General features: G+C 53.1%; 1 protein-coding gene across 1 annotated transcript in view; it reads left to right on the top strand.

Annotated features, from left to right (window-relative positions):
* Positions 1–26350, top strand: part of SLC6A17 (solute carrier family 6 member 17) — a 49556-nt gene that overhangs the window by 9157 nt on the left and 14049 nt on the right. The window contains exons 2-7 of the mRNA XM_045895375.2: positions 4238–4351; positions 7437–7809; positions 12340–12497; positions 14145–14271; positions 15021–15202; positions 16894–17004. Coding sequence (XP_045751331.1) covers positions 7524–7809; positions 12340–12497; positions 14145–14271; positions 15021–15202; positions 16894–17004 — 864 coding nt within the window. The 5' untranslated portion in view covers positions 4238–4351; positions 7437–7523. The remainder of the gene's footprint in view (positions 1–4237; positions 4352–7436; positions 7810–12339; positions 12498–14144; positions 14272–15020; positions 15203–16893; positions 17005–26350) is intronic.

The raw sequence follows: 26350 nt of genomic DNA, 5'->3' as shown, positions 1-26350 counted from the left end.
CTCAAATAAATAAATAAAATCTTAAAAAAAATAAAATAAAAAAAAATAAACTGCTACTTGGGGCACCTTTGGGTCATCAAGTCTTCTTGGGATCAGAATATTGCATCAGAAAATAGGAAAATTTGGGAGCTGGGAAATTGTATCAGACTCTGGAAAATTGAGGGGTTTCAAAATGCATCCGCTCGTGAATTCACTCGTTCACTTCCTTCATATCATATTTATTGAGCACATATAATAGTAATACATGAGGATTTGGTCTTGCAGAACCAAAGATGTTATTCTTTGAGATACAGGAGGGAGACCAAAACAGAAACCCAGCAAATCTCTGAAATGGAGTCAGAAATTACCGTTCTGTTTATTTGACTTCTCGATAAACTTTTCTTTTCCTTTCTCTTTCTATCCGTGTGGTAACCAGATGCAGTCGGTAGGTAAGCACTGTTTCCTATTTGACAGATGATGACAGAACAGAAAACTGGCTTCCAAGGCCTGGGGTCCTCCCCACATGGGCTGCAGGCCTGCACCCGATTAGTCACCCGGGCTGGGGCAGGCCGACACCTAGTAGGTTTAAATGTAGCTCGGTCAGCTGTGTTAGCTTTTCAGCCTTGCCACTGTTTCAAAGGTGAAGGCAGTGGTTAGCATTTCAACAGGGAAGCTGGTTGCTCTCGGAGGAGGGGAAGGCAGCGGCCCTGGAACATCTGTAGGGACCCTGTTCCATCCTGTGTGTGGCAGGCACAGGCTGGGCTGGGGGCAGGGGCAGGTGGACACAAAGCTGGGCACACCTTGGTTCCTGCGTTCGGGGAGCTCCCTGTTTAGAAGAGGAATCAAGGATGCACACCGGTAGCTATACTAGAAAGCCAAATGGTAAAAGCGTGGAAGGGTATTACAAGTTGCGTGCAGAGAAGGGAAAAGTAAGGAGCATTAGTTCTCCCTTAGAGCATCACAGAACGTGTCACAGAGGCGAGGCAATGGACCTTGAGCTGCATGCACCTTCAAAGACTGGAAGTTTCAGTAGGCAGAGGCTGGGGAGGGCTTTATGCAGAGGGGCCGGGGGGAGGAAGTGACAGCCGAGGCTGGGGGATGGAGGGGCCCCAGTGGAGGGGCTGCAAATGCCTCTGGCCAGGGCCGCGGGCTCTCTCCACGAGGCAGTGGCAGTGGGACGACATGGTATTTCAGGAAGCTGTCTCTGAAGGCCTAGAGGACAGTAAGCCTGCTGCAGGCGTCTGACTGAGGAAGGGTCTGAACTAGAGCACGGGCGGGGTGGGGGGATGGGAATCGAGGACGGGTCAAACATGCTGTAGGGGCTCTGTGCCCTTGGGATGGAGGGTGAGGGAGGGGGAGGTCAAGAATGGAGCTGGACGAGAAAACCCAAGGAGACCCATCAAGACTGGCCAGGGCCTGTCAGGAGCAGTTTGCCCCAGGTGACTGCCAGAAGTTTCGATAAAACAATTAAAAATAATTTGTAGGACAATTTGTGTCTCTGATAACAGTCCGACCCATTTTGGGCTCAGCTGAAGCCCAGAGGCTCCGAGGTAATTAGGAGAGCAGTTTGGGCCACAAGGGCTTGTCAAATGAAAATCAGGAAGCTGTCAAGTTGTCTGAGAGACAACCTGGCTTCCTTCCCACCACCCATTAGCCTTGAGTTGGACCCTGGCCTTATGGCCGAGGCGGCTGGGTGTTCTCCCACCGCCCTCCCCTCCGGGGGGCTCTTCCCAGCTCTCCACTGTAGAGGTTCACATTTAAGAATGTGCACTACTGTCCCCAGAGCCACGAGACCCAAGGGTGGCAGAGCAAGGTGCGCCCCATGGGGCTCAGGGAAGCGGGGCCCTGGGAGGGGGGGGGTCTGTCGTCACCTTGGCTCTCTGCTTTCCTGAAGATGGTGGCCCCACCTCACAGACCCCCTGGGAGTGTGGCTTGGAAAATAAGGGATTCCCTTGCGTTCGTCCCCTGAGTTACCTGGCCCAGCCCTCCCGAACAAGAGAGATGCTGACCCCAAGAGGCGGCTGTTCGGGGGCTGACTGGATGCAGCGTTCCAGAAGGCCCCCGGCTCTGGCTGCTTGGAACGGAGGGGCTGGGCCTGGCCGCGGTCGCAGGTCGTCGCCTGAGGTGATGGCTGAGTGCTGTGCTTGAAAAGTTGTGGGGCTGTCAGCCCTCTGGCCTGGGATATTTTTACCTGTCTGCCTCTTCGTCACACTATTTTTTTTTTCTTTTTAAGAAGATTCACGGTTCACTCCCTCCGTGCTGCTTCTCTCACATGTTCTTCTGAGCTGGAAGCTTAGCCTCTGTTGCTAAGTGACGGATCTGGCCCCGTGGGCTTTCTGGGCTCCCGAGCCCCCCTGCATTGTGCTTTCGGTAATTGAGGTATTCCTCTCAGAGCGCACCTTGGAACTCCATCATCTGACGTACTGCTGGCGAAAGCAGCTTTCGGCCCACCCCCGCTCCTCCAGGGGCATGATTCGAGTTTGGCTGGGCTGGCCGTCAGAGCGTCACCACGACACCCCAGCGAGCCCTCCACCGACAGAGGTGCTAAGACAGACAGGCGGGAGGACCTGTGGTGTCAAGTGCCCGGGGCAGGTCACGCCTTGCTCACACCCATGTGCAGGAGGGACACCCCCTGGATATAGACAGAGCTGAAGAGGGCCTCAGAGATCATGCAGACCAACCCATTTTACACACAGGGAAACCAAGGCCTAGAGAGGTCAGGGCAACGGGGCCAGCTTGCAATGGTTGGTTGGTGGTTCGTCGGGACCAGCACCTCGCTGGCCTCCTGATACCTGGATCATGGCTGACTCCATGGCCTGTAAAGTCAGGGGTAAAGAGGAATCTGCCCCTCTGGGTCCTTCTCTGATCTTGCTTGTCCCAGGTCATGCTTCGGGGTTGTTGCCTGGGTATGTGTTGGATTCCCATGTCCTGGTCTGAAAGCTGATCTTTCACCAGCCCAGGGACTCCCAGGGAGCTGGGGGGTGCAGGAAGGGAGGGTCGTTCCAAGTCACTGGTGCCCCATCCTCTTTATAACATGGAGGGAGCACAGGAGTGAGGAGACGTGGGTGCCGACAGCCTCGTGATGTGAGCCAGGTGCTGTCCCACCCTGGGACGCGGCTGCCGCTCATGCCCTGGGCTGGCCGTGAATCCAATGAGATGTTAAGAAGAGGCGACGTTTGTGAATACTTGCTGGGCGCCGGCCCTGTTCTGAGACCCACCCGACCGATGCTCCCCACAACACCGTAAGGTGGGCACGGTGGTCCTCCTTTGACCGCTGAGGAAACAGAGCTCAGGCCAGGCAGCTGGTGAGCACGGAGCTGGGATTTGAACCCGTGCAGTCGGGCTTCTGAGCAGTGTCACCACCCCAGACCACGCCAGCAGACTGAGTAAAAACTGTAAGTGGTTTCAAACTATCACAAATATGAGCTGTCGTTCGACTACTAATATTGCTAGACTTTAAGGTGAGGCCGCGTGTCTATCAGTAATAACACTGCTGATCTTTAGACCCAAGACCCTGCGCTGTCTAGCCGTTACCTGCTTCCCTGTGGCACCAGGTGAGGGGGGCAGGCTGGGCTCTGTAGGGTGTCGCCCCAGCAGCCTCCGGGGGGGGGCACCAGTCCTTGCTGACAAAACTTGGACATTCCTGAGATGGTGTGGGTGGAAAATGCTTCTCTCCACCCCCTCCCCCACTTCTCCGCAAACTCACTCTGGCTTTTCCTGAGGAGCAATAGCATTTCTGTGACCAAATAGAAATAGGGGAGCTTCCATATTTTTAAATGAATAAAGGCAAATAATGCAAGGCTTTCCAGCAGCAGGGTCCTTCCTGATGCCAGGCCCAGCGCTGGGCACTTTGGATGCGCCCGCTCACCGAGTCCCCACAGCAGCCTCCCTCCGAGTGGGGAGCTGTCATCATGTAGACCCTTTCTACCCCCGAGAAGACTGCCACCTGCATCATTAAAGTGAAGTGGCTGCCCACCTCTCTCAGCGCACCAAGTCCCCATAGTCGGCTGCGGTGGTGGGGGGCAGGGGCTTTGAAGACCGGCAGGGGTTGAGTGCTCCCATCTCGTCTGTTCGCTCACTCACTTGACACACATTTCCTGAGTGCCTCTGCTCAGACGTCCCCTCCTCAGGGATGCCTTTCCAGACCATAAAATGGCGGCCCTCCAGCTTGCAACGCCGCCCCCCACCATGTTATTTCTCTTTGTATCATGTATCCCCACAGGCCATTGTACGTTTCTTTCTTTCTTTCTTTCTTTAGTATCTGGCCCTTCCACAAGAAATATAAACGCCACAGGAGGACACACTTTGCTTATTTTGTTTGCTGCTGCATTCCTGACGCCTAGAACAGACCCTGGCACAGAGAAGTCACTCAGTAAGTGGATGTCACTCAGTGAATAAATGAATGAATGAATGAATGCAATGGGAGCTCTCAAACCCAGACCCTCACCACCACCGCCTTCTTCCTGTTCCCCACCCCGCATGCTGAGTCTGACCCAATGGCTTTGGGCAATTCACTTCCTCTCTGGACCTCAATTTTCTCATATGGAAAATGAGAATATTGCTAGGGCCCCTCAAGCTTTACTATTCTAAGTGTCAGACTCTGCTGTCATCGAGCGTGTTTCTGGGCACAGAAGATTCCAGCCGTGATTGCTGCCCAGCCCAGGGGCTCACTTGCAAATTTGTACCAGCACTTTTCGCCCTGCAAACCTGATGGCGCAGGAGGACCCGGCGCCCCTCCTGTGATGCAGGATGCTCACACACATCTTGGGAAGAAGGAAGAAGCTCCTACTGAGCCGATGTCTAGGGTTTCTATGATGCTGTTGCGGGTGTCCTTCCCTGCCTTTACCAGAATGTGTTGATTTTGTCCTTGAGTCCTCCTAGTTTAAATAAGGCTTATCGCCCCTCTGCAGCCCTTTCTCTGTTGGTGACCAGAGCTGCCACTCTCTCGGCTATTTATGGAGAAGCTTGTCCTCCAGTTGGTCTGCATCAGGATAAATTCTGCAGACTTGCGGGAATCCCTTCTGATTTTCTCCAGTTGTGGGATGACGGGCGTAAATCATGCTTAATGCACTGCAGATTTGTCCTGATCAAATCCCACTGCAGCCACAGTACCTGGAGTTAGGCTCTGAGCTGGTACCCTGGTGACTGCTGTCTGCAGAGGGACCCCAACCCTTCTCCCCAGTTCTAGTTGTTTTTTTTTAAAGATTTTATTTATTTATTTGACAGAGAGAGAGAGACAGTGAGAGAGGAAACACAAGCAGGGGGCAGTGGGAGAGGGAGAAGCAGGCTTCCCGCCGAGCAGAGAGCCCTATGTGGGGCTCGATCCCAGGACCCTGGGATCATGACCTGAGCCGAAGGCAGACGCTTAACGACTGAGCCACCGAGGGGCCCCTCCCAGTTCTAGTTTTTAATAAAAACTCTTGTTTAAGCTATAGGGGAGATGGGGTAGCCAGCCAGCCAAACATTGCATGGGCCTTAGGTTTTCTCCATTTGAGTGCCCTGGCGACTAGGACCTGCTGACTGGGGAAGGCGAGGGGCTCATCCTGCAACCCCAGCAAGAACACAGGCCTCCCCATTGCCTAACACCTAGGGGCACCATTCCCTTATGTAGCATGGGCAATGCGGCAGCCAGGGGAAGCTGAGGGATGAAGGGTCCGTGGACACACACTCCCTCCGGGACACGGTGGAATGTTCCACTGACCCGATGTGAAGTGAAGTGAGGTCCCAACAGAGAGCTGCATTTCTTATAGGGAATTCTGAGGTCTTTTAGGCAGACTGTCTGTCTCAGTCACTCCAAAGCCCAAGACCTTGACTGTTCCTGGGGTGGACGGGGAGTAGTCACTAAAGACTCACTGTCTCCTTTGGATGAGGAAGGCAGGAGGTGTCACCTGCTGCTGTGGTCCACGGCCTGGCCCAGAGAGGGCTGGCGAACCACACAGACCGGGGGGAACTGTCCCCATCTGTCGGGTCTCCCAGCATCACTACATGTGTAACAGGATCTGGCTGGCCAGGGCCCCTTGAAATCTGGGTCTTTACCGGAGTTGGCCGGGAGGTGTGGGATAAGCTTCCACTGCGAGGTGCCATTGCCCATGCTGTTCCGATGGCGCCGATGAGGAGAACAGACGGGAGCACGGCTTCCAGAGGCGGCTCCTTCCTTTAGTAAAGCAATTACAGAGCTGGGTAATTTACATACCTCGAAAGATGCAGGGCAACGGCAGGCCGGGGTGTATGTGTGTTTAATTTTAAATCCTCCAACGTCCCCTTAACGAGGAGGTGCTTTGAAACATAGCAGCATGTTGCTATCCTTCAAAGGACTCATTTCCTTGGTGCCTTATTTCTTTAAGGGGAGGCATGAAAGACGGATGAGGAATGGCAGGAGCCGGGGTGGGTTTTGCCTCCGCCGCCCGCACTGTGCAGACATTATCTGCTGTAAAACTGTCACAGGAGGATGGAGAACTGGCTGCAGTGGCCCTCAGATAATGTCAGTGCTGAGCAATGACCCAGCATTTGTTGGCAGTCAGCAAACACCTCTAGGCAGTGGTGCTAGAATCCTTAGCAAAACCTGGTCAGTGCTCTTGCTGGAGGAATGAAGGGGACGTGGGGGCTGGTACGCAGGGTCCCCGTGCTGAGAGCTCTAGCCTTTTTTTTTTGCAAGCATTAATGTCCCTTTGAATCACCTGAGGGTTCTACAAAAATACAGAGACTGATTCAGTAGGTTTGGGAGTGGGCCTGGGATTCTGCATTTCTAACAAGCTCCCTGTGATGCTCCTGGACCACGAACTGTAGTTTGAATAGAAAGACCCTAGAGAAGGCAGACACCAGCTTCCCTGGGTCCCACCAGGTGGCTTAGCTACATAGAGCTCAGGAGGGCTAGGGCTTGGCCACCAGCCTGCACCGCCTGGGAGAGGAGGGCTGTGGGGGCCTCTGAAGGGTCTTGAACGCTCTAGGACATGCAATTATAAGAGGGGCCAGTACCGTCATGGACGGCCCTTTATTTGGGTTTGGTGTCTGGTTTGGCTTTCTTCCTTCCTTCCTTCCTTCTTTCTTTTAAGATTTTATTTATTTATTTGCCAGAGAGAGAGAGAGAGAGAGCACAAGCAGGGGGAGTGGCAAGCAGAGGGAGAAGCAGGTTCCCCGCTGAGCAAGGAGCCCAGGACCCTGGGATCATGACCTGAGCCGAAGGCAGACTCTTATCTGATGAGCCATGCAGGCATCCCTAGGTTTACCTTTTGGTGATGCTCAGAGAGGGCCTGTGGGAAAACTGAGTCTGCAGACTTTGAGCTCCTTGGTGGGCACCCTCTGATGGGGAGGAAGGCAAGCTCCATATTCCAGGCCACTCACTGCCCGGCCTCTGAGTATGTGCCCTGGAGTGATGGGGGATCTGGGTCCATGTGGGCTCCTCACCTCTCTTGGTGTGGTCAGCTAATCCTCTCCTGCTCACCTGGTCACTCTCACAGGTCCCTGGATGAGAAGGAGCTGACAGCAGCCGAGTGTCACCTTCTCTGAGTGCTGGGGAGCAGGGCTTCGTGGCCCAGGCGGCAGCAATGCCAAAGAACAGCAAGGTGACCCAGCGCGAGCACAGCAGCGAGCATGTCACGGAGTCGGTGGCCGACCTGCTGGCCCTCGAGGAGCCGGTGGACTATAAGCAGAGCATCCTGAACGTGGCGGGCGAGACAGGCAGCAAGCAGAAGGCCGCAGATGAGGAGCTGGGTGCGGAGGACCGGCCGGCCTGGAACAGCAAGCTGCAGTACATCCTGGCCCAGATTGGGTTCTCTGTGGGCCTGGGCAACATCTGGAGGTTCCCTTACCTGTGCCAGAAAAACGGAGGCGGTAAGAGGCGGCCCTGCCTGCCCTGACGGCACCCTGCAGATGGGCCGGGCCCAGGGGTGAAAAGGAACACCCCTTTGCTGATGCAGAATTGGGGCCCTTGGCGGGTGGAGCTCGGGATTCTAGAGGAAGGCTCCCCAGAAATAGCCATTGGTTAACAGCGACCGAGAGGCTGTCAGGCATGGTGATAATAAGGACCCGGGCTCTGGCCCAGGATGCCCTGCGTGGAGACCCCAGTGCAGCCAGTCGGCCCTGCGACCCCATGCAAGTTCCTTGATCTCTCTGCGCCTCTCTGTTCTTCATCTGTAAAATGGGAATAATAGTAGATCCTGCCTCATGGCAGAGTGGGGAGGATTAAATGAACTTTACGTGTGGAATGCTTAACACCGTATCCGATGCATGGTAAAGAGGAACGGTTGACCATTCTAATTAAATGCTTGCCGGGTGCCAGGCACTGTTTAACACTTACTGGATATTAGGCTGAAATGCATGAAACTGCTGATGTTTGAGCATCTTGGAACAACCAAAACACCAATTTCATACACTTCAGCCCTTGATTCCCCCTATACCCTATGTGAGGAAGGAGTTATTATCCTCATGGTAGAGACTGCAAAACCGAGGCCCAGAGAGGTTAGATGACTTGCTCAAGGTCACACAACTAGTGATAAAGTAAGGATTCTAACCTGGACAGCTTGGCCCTGGCGTCCGAGGACACCTGCTGCTGTCTCCCAGATAGGAGGGGGCCTCATACTACCCCTTGCGTTTTAATCCACCTAGAGGATCTTACCCCTGGTATCAAACCCGGGTAGCAGCCCCTCTGAGGCAGGCTGGAGTGTTCCAAAGGTAATTTGTTTTGAAACCAGGGGAAAGCTAACAGAAAATAAAGAGAAAAACATAGCAGGCTGAAGACAATGACATTTACAAGCTGGGACATCTGCGAAAGTGACTTGAGCCAGCAGAGAGCCCTTGTGCCTCAGTCCCCGTGGCCTGGGACTGCCACACCCCAGACTGATGGTTGGCCACAGCTTTGTAGACATTTTAACCTGACTCCTTCTGTCTCTGCTCCATGGGACTCTGGCCACGGAGCCTCTCCCAGAGATGCAGCCCCATCCAGGGACACTCCCTCTTACCCAGAACACACCCTCTCTGACCCAGAGGCCAAGTCTGGCTGAAGGCTTCCCCTCCGTTCCAGTTTCTGTTGAAGGGCAGGAAGTGAGATGGCCCCTCTGGCTGTTATAACTGAGGCCAGAGGCTTTTATTTTTCCACTAGACCATGGTCTATTTACCATATGCTCTCCATGCTTTACAAGGTCTTCCCCGCCCCCCGCCCCCCGCCCCAATCAATCAATCAATCAATCAATAACTGCCAGTTAGAGCTTTTGGTCTGAGTGGCATGGCCAGACTCAGGTCACTGAGTTGATACAAGACCAACCCAAAGAAAGGTATAGTTCTATGTGTGTGGTTTTCTTATGTGCTGAGAGATGCTGACAAGAGGCATCCATGGTGACGTCAGAGGACACGTTGCCTCTGGGACTCCAGCTGGGAACCTCTAACCTTGTGCTTTGTGGCTTAGATGACCAGCTCTGCCTGGGTGCTGGGTGCCGAGTCAGAGTCCCTTTCCCCACCACACACACTCCCGGGGCAGTGGGCTTGCCAAAGGTCTCCTCCTCACGGTACCACCAGCCCATCGCCCTGGTGCCAGACACCGTGGACAACCCCCAGAAGAAAAGCATTGTTAGTGCTCAGGATTTTGAGCTCTCCACTCCTTGTTGCTGCTCACATTCTTCCATCCTCTCTGATTCCTAGAATCCCTTTTTATCTCTGCCTTTAACTCTCCTGTACTCTACGAGTATTATGGTAAGTCATCCCAAATGATTTTTGGAAGGAGGCTAATGATCCTATTTCAGATACAGGAAGGAGAAAACTGTTGGGTGGAGAGAGGCAGCTCTGTGGTTTTGAGCCGTGGGAGAGCCAGTAAATTGGCTGAAATCTGGGTGGGCACTCTGGAACTCTGCTTAGCTCGCACCACTCGATGCTGACGGTTCCTTTGATCTGCGTTCTTTTAGTTTGCTTTTTTTTTTTCTGTTGATTTTTATGAAAAAGGGGCAAATGTTCATCAAGTGCTGACTAGGGCGAAGTAACTCATGTAAATCCTCACAACAGCCCCGTGCAAGGGTAGCATTGAAGCATGAGAAATGGGTGTTTTCTGAGTCAAAGATGGTCACGTATCAGCAGTTTCATGTGGTTCTGCCGAATTATTATCCTCTTCAGATAGATGACCAAAAGTGGCACAGAGAGATCAAGGAATTGGCCCAAAGTCACACAGCTAGTAAGTGGCAGAGCTAGGATTCAGGCCCAGGACGTCAGGCCCCGGGGGTCCGGGTCTCAGCTCCTACTTGGTATGCATCTCAACAGGCTGAGAACCAGGTGGTCTTTCAAATCCCAGAAATAACCTCAGGGTTTGCCAGAAGCAAGACCCAGAGTACAGACCAAGACGGAGACTGCAGAGATCAAGGAGGTCTCAGAGGTGCCACAGCCCAGCTTCTGAGAGCTTGACACCCTGACCAGTGCTCCCAGCTATTGAGAGGGAGGACCCGAAGTTCCCACAAGTCACTGGAATATCATAGGGGATCCCGTCACGTCTCCAAATTGTATTTTTGAAGGCAGGAGAGGGTGCATTTCCAAATGATTTCAACACGGGTTGATAAGAAAAAGGACCTCTGCCTAACCAAAAATCCTCACCCGGACCCCAGCTGCTGAGCGCTGTGTGTGGCTGGGCCGTGGCTTGGGGTGGAGAGCTGCTGCCAGCTCCGTGCCCTGGGCCCGACTCAGGCCACTGGCCCCAGTGGCAGGTGGCGGCTTGCCCGTGGCCGGTCTTTGCTGAGGACTGCTCTGTGGACAGCACACATGTGGAGGCTCTCCCTGGTTCTTTGGGGAGAGGAGAAAAGCCTTCACAGAAGACGCCAGCCTGCCCTCGGGACACCCCGAAACCCGCCTCCCTGCCCGTTTTGCCCCACCCAAGGGGATATGGCTGAAATACAAAACCAGTGAGGTCGTGTCCCTTCGCTTTTCTGCACGTCACGTGCCTCCTCTCTCATTTCCCCAAACCCAAGACCAAGAGGCAGAACCAGGGGTCCTTCAGGCCCCCCCTCCTTTCAGCGCCAGGATGGTACTGCTTGTTAGTGCCAAGTTGAACTTATGTGTACGTGTGGCCATGTGTAGGTGTATGTTTAATGAATTAGATGCTGTCATATAAGGCTGGGTGGGTTACCGCCCCTGGAAGACTTTCCTGATTAGTTCTGTTGGACCCTGAGCCCTCCCTCGGCATGCCTGGTGCTCAGCTGGCCCCCTGTGACTAGTCTGCGTGCATGCGTGCGTGCGCGCGTGTGTGCGTGTGCGTGCACGTGTGCTGACATTGCTCACGTGAACCTGCGGGTCCTGCCTCCCAGACTGCGAGCTGTCCTGGGATAGTGGCTGTGCTTTCTTTTGCCCCCAGACCCCCCCACTGCAAGTGCCTGGCACAGGGTAAACCCGTAGTAAACAGCTGACTGTTGCCAAGTGCTGGGTCTTGTGCCCAGGAAATGCCTGCTCCCCGGCTTTCTTCCGAAGCTTGGATACACATGGAATGTCGTATTTCGGGGGGCAGAGCTGTGTGTGGCTGGGGGTCTTTTGGATACTCCCAACCGGCAAGGCTTGGTCTGGGGGTGCTGGCTGACCACCGGGGCCCTGGTGACTGGGGCTGTCTGGCGGTTGCTGGCACGACTCTCAGGACAGATCACTCGTCTGTGTCCAGACACGATTTTAATTCTCCTGCTAAACGCCCTGTCACTTGGAATTGAGACTGTGTCTGCAGTGAGGCCAGGGACAGTGAGTTTAATTTATCATCTGGAATCTTTATCAAGATCTGTTCTGTCTATTCATTACCATCCTCCCAGCTATGCTTTTCTGAACTGCTAATTTCTCTCTCTCGTTCCTCCAATTAGCTGTAGATTAATGGTGGTGCCTGTCAGACCCTCTCTCCTTGGAGAGCTTCCAGGCTCCGCTTCCTTGGAGCTGCCTGGTCTGCGGCGTTGGCATCTGTTTCAGAGGCGGGGAAGGCCGTGCCTGGGGTCTGTGCCTCTGGGGAGCAGCGAGTGAACGGGGCCCACTCCTTCTGGGGCTGCTTCTCTGGGGGCCGGGAGGGAGCGTGAACAGGTGTCCACACAGTACGTCAGGACGCGACTGGGTCCGTGCAGGACTTGACGGTGAATTCCTGAGCGACGGTACAGCATCTGTCTGTCTCTCTCGGGATCTGACCTTGCGAGCAGTCCTCCCTTAGCGTTTCAGATCAGGGCAGTCAAGGGGAAGAAGGGGGGTCCGGTGGCCAGTGCATGGTGGGTCACATGTAGGAACCAGACCACTCCTGCAGGAGCACAAGGCCTGGCAGCAGTTTGGGGATGGTCAGAGGGTGGGTAAGACTGTAGGACGTGGCTGTCCTCCCTCACCCTGGTGCCGTGCTTCGGACACCCTCTGACGCTCCTCTCTCCTCCCCAGGTGCCTACCTGGTGCCCTACCTTGTGCTGCTGATCATCATCGGGATCCCACTCTTCTTCTTGGAGCTGGCTGTGGGCCAGAGGATCCGCCGTGGCAGCATTGGCGTGTGGCACTATGTGTGCCCCCGCCTGGGGGGCATCGGCTTCTCCAGCTGCATAGTGAGTCGGGGGCCCACGCTGGGCAGGAACCAGCAGGCTGAGGGGCCGCTCCCGGGAATGGGGTTTGCAGTTGGGCCAGGTCAAGGGCAGGGAGGGAGACCCTCCGCATGAGAATTGCTTACAGCCAGCATCTCAAGGCCACGCATTTCCTACGTTGAAAGTGAGCTGTGCTTTCTGAAGCAGGATATAGTATTTGGAATTGTTACCGAGGAGGAAAAGCTGGGACATCTCAGCTGGAGTTCTCTGCGGCCGGACCGCAGAGAACGTGGACCGTCCCGGATACCTCTGTCTGCTTACCAGCCCTTCAGCCCCGTGTGAGGGAAGCCCTTCCTCTTTCCTTGATTGAAGAGTATTTGAATTGGGCGAGAGTGTGGCCCAGGAAAAGGCCGCCCTGAGGCATGAGGTCTCATTGCCAGTTTGTTAGGCACAGGAACAGAGTTGGAGAAGGTTTCAGACAAGAGCCCATGGCTGACCCAGGAGGGGTGAGGCTTTGGAACAGTGGGAGCCAGAGAGGCCCCACTGGCCTGGATGGGGAGCTTGGTGAGGCTCATTCACGGGGCTGGAGGTAAGGCTCTGCTTAGTTCTCTAGGTAAGGAAACTGAGCTTCCCTTAAGGGTAAAGCACACGGTGCCCCTGCTCACACCTGCTTCTGGAAGGGACTGGGGGAGGGTCTGTGTAGCTCCCGCAGTCCTGCTGGGCTTCACCTCTGCTCAGGCTGACACGGCTAAACACAGCGTCTCCTCCTGGGGCTGGCCATGTGTGTACCCATGAGTGTGAGTGGGTCTCCCCTCAGCCTGAAAGCGCCCAAGCGGAAGAAGTAGGGGTCTCTCTCCGTCTATATTCCCCTTAAGGAGTGCCGTAGGAGTGTCTGATCCTGCACACCAGAGCTCAGGTGACACTGAGGCAGCAAGGGGCCCTCAGCTCTCACACTGATCAACGTAACAGAGCTGGGCCCCTGGAGGTAGAAGGGGCCTCTCAGCATCCAGAGCAGACACAGCAGATCCCTGTGTGTAAAAGCATTGCTTTCTGAGAAAGCTTTCGGACCCTCAGTCCGAATCTACGCATTCCTCTTTCAAGTAGAATTCTGCCAAAGCTAATGTTTGTGTTCCCGAGACACGAGAAGTGATGTCTGTCTGGGGGCAGGCTACGGCCAGTACCAAAGAGAGAGCGGTGTCCTAAGAGGAGGGAGGACATAAGACACCAGTAAGACGCATCCGCAGAACCTCAAGTGCACTGCAGTCTGGGGCTGTTGTCTATAGAGACAAAAGCTGTGCCGGCCTCCATGGTCCCGGAGGGCAGCTCTGGAATTGTCATCCTGAGTCATCAGGAAATGATGGGGAAATGCTTTAAGCATCTTAGAAGAATTTCAAACTGGAAAGGATTAACATTTTAAGAGTTCATTGCTTAAAGGAGAGATCTTTAATATCTGAAACATTCCTCTGTGGATTCCCTGAATACCAGATGAAGAGAGGATTAGGAGGAGGCCCTCAAAGCCCATGCCTCATTCCCCCTCCTCCGCCTCCTGCAAGACCTCGAAGTGTTTTGTGCGGTCAGGGGGAGCCTGGGCCTTGGACCGGGAGTGGGGGTGGGGTGGAGTAGCCTGCGGCCTTCATGACCCCTCCCCCCACCGTGGACCCTTGTCCTCAGGTCTGCCTCTTTGTTGGGCTGTATTATAATGTGATCATCGGGTGGAGCATCTTCTACTTCTTCAAGTCCTTCCAGTACCCGCTGCCGTGGAGCGAATGTCCTGTCATCAGGAATGGGACTGTGGCAGGCAAGTATGGAACCCTCTGAATAGGACCCCACCTGGGGACCCCAGCCAGCCTGTCCCAGGAAGGGTTTGAAGGAGCCTAAGAGGCTTAGGCACAGATTCGGGATTTCATTGACTTGTGTCACCTTGAATAAGATACCTACCCTCTCTGATCCTCATTTCCCATTCTGATGGCCTATCCCCTAGAGTTCTCAGGGAATTGAATGAAATGAGTATAAGGAAAACTCTGGAAAGTGTGGCTTTGTTTAGTTGTTATCAATGATCCTGTGTTACTCGAATACCATCCTATCTGGAAGCAGCCTTAATTTGCACGCCAGTCTTATAAAAGGCTGGATGATTTATTCCACTCACAGATGGGTAAACTGAGGTCCCAGAAGTGGCTTTCCTGTGTTTTGCACCAGGATCTGGGATGAGAAACCAGATGTCTGACTCTTAGCTCAGGACCTTTCCCAAGGAACCTGAGGCCAGTTCTGCCTAATCCTTGCTGCCCTCCACGGATGGAGGCGGGCAGGGGTGGCATGTGTGGGAATTCAGCAGATCCGTGTGTCCCGAAGCCTCCTGGGCCCTATCTGGAGCCCCATCTGGAGTCCTCAGGGTCTGCCAGATCCTGGCTAGCCCAGAAGGACCACTGGCCCTCCCTACTACCCGCACTCAGCCGGGGGCTCGCCCACTGCTGCCCTGGGTGGGGATCAGGCAGAGGAGGTGGCCCCACAGCCCCGCCTGAGGCCCTCTGGCCTTTGCTGTTGTTCCAGTGGTGGAGGCAGAGTGTGAAAAGAGCTCAGCCACTACCTACTTCTGGTACCGAGAGGCCCTGGACATATCCAACTCCATCTCGGAGAGCGGCGGCCTCAACTGGAAGATGACCCTGTGTCTCCTGGTGGCCTGGAGCATCGTGGGTATGGCCGTCGTCAAGGGCATCCAGTCCTCGGGGAAGGTGAGCAGGAAGGGAGTCAGACTCACACAGGGGGCCACAGAAGAGCATGGCGGGCAGGGGGCTGAAGGCACTGGGTTACGCCATGCAGGGTCTATTGAGTGGGCTTGGCCTCTGGGTGGCTCAGGATGACGACACAGACCCGCCGTGGAGGTGATGGGCGTGTCACTGCTGCATCATTTTTCCCTGTGAACAGCCCACCAGGAGTGGCTAGGAGGGGGCTTGTGGAAAATCAGTGCTTGACCCCCAGCCACCTCTGTGCTCAGATACCTCAGGCCTGCTCCGCAGACTTTAAAGAGAAAGAGAGTTAGGAGTTCGGACCCAGGGACATTCGTCTAGATCCTAGCCCCTTAGGTTCCCAAGCAAAAGCCCTAGAAGAGTCTGCTCTGAGCACTTTTTGGTGGAAATCAGCAGTGCACTGTGTGTGAACTAAGGGGCGCCTTGAGCAGGTGGGTGCTGTGAGCGAAGGGGCCTTGGGGCCTCCGAGGGTGGCTCTCCGATGCCCTCTTAGGGTGCAGCCCAGCCAATCCCACACACACCCTTCAGGCAGGGGCCCTTTCTTCTTTGTCATGTACCAGTATTCACGGACTGCCAGGGCTGGAAAGGACATGAGAGACTCTGTGGCTCAATCCATCCATTCTACAGATGAGGAAACTGAGGCCGGGAGCCAGGAAAGCCCCTCCCCTGAGATCACACAGCCAGTCAGTCCCAGAGCTGGAACTGGAGCCTTGGCCAACTGTCTGAGGCTCCAGGTTCCATGGACTTCTCGAGTAAGGCAGCTAAGCCTTGGGAAGGTAGAGTATTCTTGGCTACCACCTCTTGCCTCTCCACAGGCCAAAACAGTAGCTGACACTTGAGGGCACTTATCAGGTACTGCCACACGTACAAATGCTTTTGGTCCACAACAACCTTATGAGTTAGGAAGCCTTACACCCATTTTATAGATGCACAGAGGGAAGCGCACAGAGGTCACGTGAATAGCTCAAGGTCACATGGTAGGTAAATGGCAGAGCCAGGATCAGAACTCAGGTGCTCCAGCTCTGGACACACACGCTCTTTCACCTTCAACACCATCCCACCCAAACAGCCGTCTTGATTTGTTTCGGTGCAGCTAACACTCTGTGAGCATCTCCTTCCTGTGTGGCTCTCTGCCGGGCACAGGGGAATACAGAAATGTGCAAGAAATGCACATGCTAGAAAACAGCACGCAGTGTATAATCACAAGAGGCAGGACCTTTTCTGATGTTTTGGCTTGGGAGCCATGTCTGTAACCTCCTGGATGCCTTCTGTCAAAGGAGCTCTAAGGACAGGGGAGAGCCTTAGGGGGTCCGCTGGAGTCAGGGATGGAAAGGCAGGCATGAGACGTGAAAAAGTGAAGAGGGGAGAGGAGAGGTTTCCTTGCCCCCTTGGCGGCCCTTGGGGGTGAGGAGGCTGTAGGCCCAGCCCTGCCAGCCCTTGGGAAGGGGGAAGCTAGCCCCAGGCCCAGCCATACTGACTCCAGCTTGTCTGTGCTCTTGCTTCTGCCTTGGCTTAGTGCCAGGTGCACAGTGGCTTTGGCCCTGTGCCCAGTGGTCCCAGGGCTTCTCTTACTCCTGCCATCAGAGGAGGCTCGTGTGCCCCAGCTGTGAGTGGGGAGGGGGGTGCCAGCCTCAGGAGGCACTCTGCCCCACCGTGGGTCCCTGTCCTCTCTGTAGGTGATGTATTTCAGCTCCCTCTTCCCCTACGTGGTGCTCGCCTGCTTCCTGGTCCGGGGGCTGTTGCTGCGAGGGGCCGTCGATGGCATCCTACACATGTTTACCCCCAAGGTAAGGGTCTGGGGGACACCGACAGCTCCGCTGGGCCTGGCCAGCGTCCTGCAGTTTAGCGCTCATAAGGACCTGTCATGTGTCAGGCAGTCATCACAGGCCCCTGGAGGCATGCACTGGGGAAAGGGCATGCACCTGCCCTCAAGTTTCCAATGAGAGGGACATCACCTCAATTTGGGTAGAATCGGGAGAAGCTTCAGGGAGGGGTGACCGGGGAGCAGATCCTATTTCAATGAATGGCCGTCGGACATTGCAGTCAAAGGAACTGCAGGAGCAAGTGTGGAAAAGCACTGGGCATGCTTGAGGCCATGGTGGGAAGGCAGGTTTGGCTGGGACATGGAGGTTGGGAGCATGGGCGGTTTCATCAGTGGATCTATGACAGCAGGAACCAAGGAGATGCCTAAGAAAAGGTATCTCCGTGCTGGGAATCCCAGCTTGTACCCAAATCAGGGGAACAGTGTTACTGTTTTATTCAGGATAATAGAGCACGCGGGGTATGATTTTACCCTTACCAAATCCATCCATATCTTCGCACGTTTCATCCTGCCCCCCATAGCCCAGTGAGGGACCACTGTGCACATTTCACAGGGCTATCCCAGGGCCATAGTCATCCTGAAGAGATACATGCAGGTTTCTTGATGGTGGTCTTTGCCACCACATGGCCTTGCCTCTCTATTCCCCACTGGCCACGACTGGCATGAGCTAGTCCCCTGAGCAATAAGGAGATTTCAAATGCAGAATGGGATGCCCTTCAAGGTGCCCCAAGCAATGTACATTAGTAACCCATCGGGGAAGGCTGGGGAGGTCCAATTCCAAATGCCAGCTGATCAGTGAGCAGCCAGCTCATTGGTGAGACTCCAGGCAATGGGCATGGGTCAGAACACCACCATCTTGAGGCCCTCAGCCTTGGCCCTCACAGTGCCGTGTCACACGTGTGCTCACCCACACTGGTGTTCACACAAGAAGTTCATACAGATGACACAGGGAGAAGAACCCAGATCTAATGGGGAATCCCTAGAACATCCCCAGACGTTGGGGGATGGCAGTGGGTAAGACACACACCACTCATAGTCATCAGATAGGAAATCCATTGGCCCTGGGCATTCTTGGATAGAACATCTGAGGCTTGCAACCATGGAGGTCCACTTCAGGAAGAGCTTAGTGAATCTCCTGACCATGAGTGTGCCTCCCGAGCCACGTGGCTGACATGAGGATGTTGTGAACAAGTGATATGTTTGGGGGGAAAGGGCCATGAGAAGAAAGCCAGTGGTTTTTATGAATTACTTCCACTGTATTTCTAGAATAATGATCAATCTACCGTTTTCACTTGAGTCTTTCAGTTATATTTTACTGGACTTTGTTAGGAAACAGTATACTCTGGAGGTGTTCATAAACGGGGAGATTCACCCAGGTCTCCAGATGGGCAGGCCCCTTGGTGGCATCCATCTTGAGAGAGCCCAGTAAGGGAGGGATTCATGAGACTGGCTTCTGGTCCCAGCACACACAGTACTGTTCCCTATTTGATTCAGACACTCTTTAAAACATCTGTTTAATCATGAAATGTCTCAGGCATGTAAACACACATATATAATACTATAATAGACATTAGAGAGGCCATAAAATATTACAGAGGCCATAAAAGTGCCCTTATAGCCTGCCCTGATCCCATGTCCTTCCTCCCCCAAAGATAAGCACTATCCTGAATTTGGGATTTACCCTCCTAATACACTTTTTAAAATTCGTAATACATATACCCGTATGCATAAACAATGGATAGCATTTGTGCATACTTTTAACCTTTACATAAGTGGCATCGTATTATACGCAACTTCCTGTGACTTGCTTTAGCTTTTATTTTTGCGCAACACTGTAACCTGAGATTTATTTATAGTGCTGTTTGTAGCTCTAGTGCATCCATCTTTCCTGCTGTATCGTAGTCCACTGTAGCACTGAACTGTATTTGTTCATTCTCTAGGTGAGGATCATTTATGTTGTTTTCAGCTTTCACCATGGGGCTAGGAGTGCTACAGTAAACATTATTGCACAGGTCTTCACGTGCACAATTTTCCCAAGGGTGTCTGTGTTTAGGAGTGGAATTGCTATCTCAAAGGGTATGCGTATCTTCAGTTTCGCTGGACGGTGGCCAAATTGCTCTTCAAAATGGTGGCTATGGCCAACACTCCCACCAGTTGTATAGGAGAATCCCTGTGTCTCCACGTTTATCAGACTTCCATTTTTGCCAATCAGCTGGTTGCAAGATGGTGGATGTGCACTTGGAACAATAGAGGACACTCCTTTCCAAAACCTTTTCCTGGATGTTCAGGAAATGGTGTGATGCCACTTTAGCATCTGCAGGGGTCAGAGTCCCCCTGAGGTGAAGTTTAAAGAAACCGAACCTGGAAGGCCCTGGAGGAGCCAGGTTACCAAGACCCAGCAGGTGGCCCTGGCCCATCTAGCTCTTGTGACTTCCAGTCTGGGTAGAGCCTGTGGGCTCGTCTTGAGATCTTGCTCACTGAGCAGTTCTATGGGGCAGCTGCTGCCCTTGACTTTGAATGGATGTGTTGCACAGGGAAGGGGAGGCCTAAGGGCCTCAAAGGTCAAACTCTTCCGTCAAGGATCCCCCTTCATAGCCTGTGCTGCAGGTAAAGCTAGTAATGATGGCTGGGTGAGGCTCCTATTTACAAATTCCTCCAAGCCATCCACAAAAAGGGTGGATCCACTCTCAGTCTTCTGACTGTCCATACGGGGCAGACTACTGCTGCAGAGCTCTGACTATGCCAGCACAGGACTGCTGAGATATGAGGAACCCTGGAACCAATTCAAGTTCTTGACCTAGAATGGTGCTATCGAATGCTAGGGTCATTGCACACAGCTGCCCAGGCTGTGCACTGCTCCATTTATATTGACCACAGTGGGAATGAAATCCCCAGGGATCATGCCATTTGGCAGCCATGGCGGAGTCCAAGAAGATTTTTGGCCAGGGTATCTCCGAATCCACTTGAAAAAAGCATAGGCTCTCCATGGATATGCTGAATGTCTTCTTATAAAGTCTTCCAACATCAGAAATAATCCAAACCATAGGATCTGGCCTTTCAGTCCATGCCCTCAAGCAGTCACTGAGTGTGTGACAAATGCAATGTGGCCAGGATACCATGATGACCCACTAACATCTTTGATGGGACAGTAACTCATGTTGATGGCTAATTAAGTTCTTGGATTCCTCGGGCAACTTCTCTCCTGATTACTTTCTTTCCATCCAGTGAAAAACCCAAGTCAGCATGGAGGGCTACAGAATTCACCATGTGACTGGCTCAACACAGAGTCGTAGATTATGGTAAACTTCTCACCACCAGAACTTTCAGAAAATGTTTATCAAAATTACAACTGTTCAAGTTCTTTGGCCCAGCAATTCCACTCCCAGGTACTTGTCCTACAGATATATTCACTCACAAGCAAAATGATCTGTGCACAGTATTGGTCACTACAGCAAATGTTTTAGTGGCAGAAGATTGAAAACAACCTGAATGACCACCATTCATTTATCCCTTCGTTCAGCAAATGTTCGTGGGATGCCTGTTATGTTCCGGGCTCTGTTGTGGGTCCTGGGACGCAGCCATGAACCAAGCAGACAAACTTCCCAACCCTCCTGGATCTTGTATTTTAGGGAGACAGGCGATATAAGATTAAGGACTTGTTGGGTGGTATTGCTAAGGAGAAAAATAAAGCAGAGAAAAGAGGATTAGGGACACCAGGGAGAGGGCTTGCTTCAGACAGTGTTCAAGGAAGGCCTCCTTGAGAAAGTGGCATTTGAGTAAAGACGTGGCAGGTGGGGGAGCAGGCTGTGTGGATATCTGGAAGTAGCACTTTCCATTTCGGAGGGAGTGATAAACGAAAAGGCCTTGAGATTGGATGTGCCTGGCGTCCAATCCAAGGAGGCTAGTGAATCTGGAATGGGTGGGGAGAGAGGTAAGGACATGTGGTCAAGGGGATAGTGGGAGCGAGTTCACGAGGGTCTTGTGAGCCAGGTATGACTTTGGTGTTTACTCTTGGTGAAATGGGAGCCATTAGAGGTTCTGAGCAGAGGAGCAGCACGATCTGACTTCTGTCTTTGAAGGATCTCTCTGGCTGCCATAGAGAATCTGAGGGGGCAAGGGTGGAACAGGGAGATCTGCCAGAAGGCTCCATCCAGGTGAATCCATCCAGGTTCTAGAATTCATCCAGGTGAGAGGTGACTGCAATTTGAGCCCAGGTGATGGCAGTGGGAGTGATGAGAAGTGGTCGGATTGAGGATATATCTAGGAAGTAGGGTCAACAAAATTTGTTGTTGGATTGGACGTGAGGGGCAAGAGAAAGAGAATGGTCAAGGATGACTCCAAGGTCTTTTGCTTGAGCACCTAGAAGCATGGAGTTGACATTTATGGAGACGAAATTAGATGGTGAGAGGGGCAGGTTCAAGACTGCTGTTTGGGATCTGGCAGGTCTAAGATGTCTAATAGATATCTAAGTGGAGGGGCGCCTGGGTGGCTCAGTCCATTAAGCATCTCTGCCTTTGGCTCAGGTCATGATCCCAGGGTCCTGGGATCAAGCCCCACGTCAGGCTCCCTGCTCAGCGGGGAGCCTGCTTCTCCCTCTCGCTCTGCCTCTCCCCCTTCTTGTGTTTGCTCTCTCTCTCTCTGTCAAATAAATAATAAATAAAATCTTAAAAAAAAAAAAAGATATCCAAGTGGAGATGTTAAGTAGGCAGTTGGTCAGATGAGTCTGCCGGTCAGGTGGAGATATAAATTTGGGAATCAGAGAATTTAAAGCTGTGGACTAGTGATAGCATCTCATTGCGGGAGCTCTCTTCCCCTCGTGCCATTTTTTTCTGGGAAGGAGGAAGCGAGGGCATCGGTTGAGGGTCTGAATGGTGGAGGGGTGGTGGGGGCCTAAGGAGGAGCGAGTGTGAGGTGATGATGCAGGGGACAGGGAAGGCGTGCAGCACAGCAGGGGGCACGGGTGTGCGGTGCAGTCAGCCCGCACGGTGTAGCTCATATTTCTCCAATTCCAAGCTGGACAGTTCCTCCTATTTATACCTCTGAAAGCAGGCTATCTCCCACAGTGAGGGGGTACTTAGAACAATCCTGTGCTTTACAGTGGATGGTACTTACTGGGTGCTGGGCACTGTTACCCGCACCTTACATACATCAGCTCCTTTAAAGCTCATAATGACCCTTGAGGCAGAGGTTATTCTTGCCATTTTGCACGTGGGGAAACTGACACACAGGGAGGTTAAATAACTCATCCAAGGTGTGATTTCTCTAGCTATGCTTAGCTGCTGGAGGGCACGCCCAGAGTCGGTGGAGGGTTGGACCAGGGTCGGGAGGCAATGACGCGGGACGACCATGGAGAGAGGTGGCAGGGGAGTTAAGAGGGTAGCAAGGGACTAACCAAGTGATGGGCCCTTGACTAAGCCGATCAAGAAGGGAAGTTAGGCTCCAAACAGGGTGGGGGCAGTGAAATGTAGGTGGGTCCCAGTGAGGCTGAAGAATTTTTGGAGTCAAGATACTAAAAAGAGCTGGAAAGATGGGGTGCTTTGGGGTTCAGGGTCCTTAATGTTGAGGTCCTCGTTGGAGCATATGACAGACGCTATGGCACGACCCGAGGCCTGGGGTGGAGGACAGGATTGGTGGAAGGGAGGAGCTGAAGGGACCGAGAATCCTGATGGCAGTAGAGCGGGACAGAGAGAGGAAACCGTGGAATAAGAATGATGACCTGGAGGAACGGGCAGCACCCCATCCACCTCCAGGCCCAATGGCAGCATGGGCGTGCACGAGAACAGCCTCCACCCCAGCGGGCTGCAGGGGGAGCAGCGGCCTCAGGCCCACCCTTGACTAACCAGACTCCAGCCAGCGGACTGGTTAATCAGGATCACCGGGGCGTATCCAGGCAGCAGTGGCTCTTGAAAGCCCCCGGTGGTTCTGAGGGGCAGCCAGGCTGGAGAACCACCGAATCAGAGCAGGGAGGACCATCCAGGGAAGGGGTGTGGAGATGGGGGATTTGAGGGATGACAGACTGTGCGTTCCAGGAGCCCTAGAACTCTGTGGGTTCCCAACTCAGCACGACAAGGAAGTGTGGAGCCTGGGGCAGGGCGGTGGACATCTCCGGTGTGGACAGTAGGGGAGGAAGGGGAGGAATACACACACGCGTAGATATGTTTGTTGGGGGTGTGTGTCACTGATAGATGCATGAAATATCACTGGAAGGGCACGCAAGCAGCAGAGATCATGGTCACGTCTAGTGAAGAGGAATCGAGTGTTTGGATCGAGTGGGGGAAAGGAGGCCTTACTGTGCCTTTGTGTGTCCTTTGAGTTTTAAGTCCGGGGTCATTGGTTAAGATGAAAGCCGCACAGTCTTCGGGGGTAGGGGCTACCCGGCAGAACCTGAGCTGCCAGCAGCTTTGGCATCAGCTTCTCTCTTCGCCACCCCTGGGGTCTTCACCAGGGAGCCCGACCAGCCCCCGGGTCAGGGCGCGTGTTAACCCTTAGAGAAGTGGGGTCCTGGGAGGCCTGGAAGGCCCAGGGGCAGAGCTCCTTGACCCCCACGAGTAGAGGAGGGCTTCTGGGCAGGACGACCAGGGCAGGCCAGCCTTGTTGCCAGAGGGTGGGCTCTGGAGCCAGACAGGCTGGTTCGGATCCCAGCTCATCTCTCTGTGGTCCGGGGGCAAGATGCCTGGGGAACTCACTCCGTTTTCCTCAGCTGCGAGATGGGGTGAACCCTGGTAGCTCTCCGACAGCCTTGTCAGGACACCATGGAGGGCTGCTCCTGGCGTGCGGAGAGCGCATGGTAAGCCGTAGTGATTATTATTCTCTCCCTCGTGAAGGTGACACTGTTCTTGGGCAGTGGGAACCCGGCGCTCCAGTGCCATCTGGTGTCTCGCGGCCCCGGCTGGCTCGCACACCGGCAGGTGCCCGGCAGGGCTGAGAAGCAAGGGCGTGGGCTCCGGTCATGCACCGGGTCAGGCCAGGAGCTCAGGAGCTGCTCGTGGATTCTGAAAGCATCTTCGTGCCGCTGAGTCAAATGCGTGAAAACACCTTGTTCTCCGTGTGAGGAAGTGACTCAGCCAATGTGCCAAGGAGGTGGCAGGAAGCCCTTGCTGTGTTTCAGGGTATCTCCCCCCCAACCCCTAAGGGGGGTGCGAGTCTTGTCTTTGGTGGGGAGAGCCCGTTTCCCACCTCTCCTCTTGCAGTCACACCCTGACGTTTGCAAAGGACATTGGGCTTCCTGAGGTCTGGCCATGGGTTCATCTTCTGTAGACACTATGATCAGGACCTTGTTAGAATCATGCACCCCAGAAATCCTGATAGATCCCCTTTGTTTGCTTTTAATTTTTAAAAAGATTTTATTTATTTATTTGAGAGAGAGAGAGCATGAGCAGGGGATAGAGGGAGAAGCAGACTCCCTGCTGAGCAGGAAGCCTGATGTAGGACTTGATCCCAGGACCCTGAGATCATGACCCGAGCTAAAGGCACATAACCAACTGAGCCACCCAGGTGCCCCGAGGACCTTGTTGGAATTATGTACCAGCACCCCAGAAATCCTGATAGAGCCCCTTTAAATTCAAGGAACAACAGGCATTGAATCCTAAAGGTGCCTGACTCACTTTACCCGCAGCTGAACATAGAGATCTGGTCATCTCCATCAGCACGGGAGTCCCTCCAAGCCCCACTGGGGAGGGTGCCCAGGGGCTGCTCACACAGGGCACTTTTCTCCTCAAAGGTTAAGTTTTGGCAGTGTCAGATTCTTTTTGGGGGCCTCATTAATATCACATTTGGATCCACCAATTTTCTTCGAAATAATCTAGGGATGGAGCATGGGGGTACAGAGGAGACCGGTTGGCCCTATGTTGGGAGCTGTTGAAAATGAGTGTTGGGTACATGGGGGTTTATTATACTATCTTCTCCATTTTTGTACATTTTATAGTAAATGTTCCATAATTTTTAAAAATGAAGAAAGAATAGCAAATACAGTCTTAACATACAAATAATTTTTACTCCCATTCCAAATCATCACATATAAGACATTCCTACCCTGTCCTTTGAGAGTCTGTCCTCCAAGTTATAGGGTGAGCTCCAATGATGCAGTTTGGGATGATGGCGGCCTCCCTAGGGTAGCTGCCAACATTTGTGGAACTTGGCCCTGAACAGTGGCTGGGCCTAGGAATTTACCCATGTCTTATTTTTAGATTTAGGGAATGATGAAAATCCTAACAATGACATGTTTGGGTCTCACAGATGATTCAGACCCTTTAGTAAAAACTTTAGTAATGACTGATATAGATGAAAAATGAAAAATCATCAGAAGAAGATGAAGAAGAGGAGGAGTGGGGGAGGGGAGGGGGAAGGGAGAGGTAGAAAAACCAGAGGAAAGGAGAAGAAGCCAGCATTAAAATAGCCATGCTTTAGAAAGTAGAAGTTTAAAACCATAAGGATCTTCTTGTCCTAGAAGCCTGCATCCTAGCACAAAAAGGCCAGGACAATTTCACAGTGCCTGGTCTGGTCCTTCCTGCTCAGCTCACCTTCAGGAAGCAGCCTTGTCTGTCTCTCTTACCCCCAACTCTTTTCCTTGCCTTCCGTGTACCAGACATTGCATTCAAAGATGAACAGGAGATGGGCTCCGCCCCTAAGAAACACAAAGTGTTGAAAAGAAGGCAGACGTATAACTCTGATATGCAGGGGTTGACCAGAGCTGGGAGAGCCCAAGGACCATGACAAGCTCTGCCAGAGGCATCAGGAAAGGCTTCAGAGAGGAGGTGATATTTGTGCCGGGTTTTGAGAAATAAATAGTTTTGCCAGAATGTGGGTAGGAGGAAGGGAATTCCAGGCAGAGGGAACAGCCTGGGCAAAGGCCAGAGGTAAGATACCGCAGTGTTTTTCAAGAGTAAGTTCACTGCATTTGGAGATAGGGACAAAAAGTGGGGAAAATATTTTCCAGCACACAGTGGAGAATGATCAGGGATTTTTCCACATGCAAGGGAGATGACCAGGGCTGTGTCCATCTCAATTTACCCTCTCTTACAAAATCTTGTGTTCTTCCTGCTTGGAACTCACCAGACCACCCAGAGCCCAGCCATTAGGTCTACGTTTCTAGCCCAAGGGAGATGCCTAGGTTCCAGCTGATTGGTGAAACTGGCATGACTGACATTTGTGAGCATCAGTGAATACCTGCATGCCTTCCAGGCACAAGTAATCCCTCCACGCATTTCCAGAACTTTCTGGGAGAATCATTTAAGAACCCATCCAGGAGAGGGGAGATACAGAAGGCCTTTCCCAGTGGGACAATGATTACTTTGTTCTCCTTTTTAAAATAA

This window comes from Mirounga angustirostris, unplaced genomic scaffold (assembly GCF_029215605.1).
Source record: "Mirounga angustirostris isolate CCGP_5_RB_7025 unplaced genomic scaffold, mMirAng1.0.hap1 SCAF_4, whole genome shotgun sequence".
NCBI lineage: Eukaryota > Metazoa > Chordata > Mammalia > Carnivora > Phocidae > Mirounga > Mirounga angustirostris.
The sequence above is the reverse complement of the archived record's forward strand: the minus strand, read 5'-3'. Positions and strand labels throughout refer to the sequence as shown.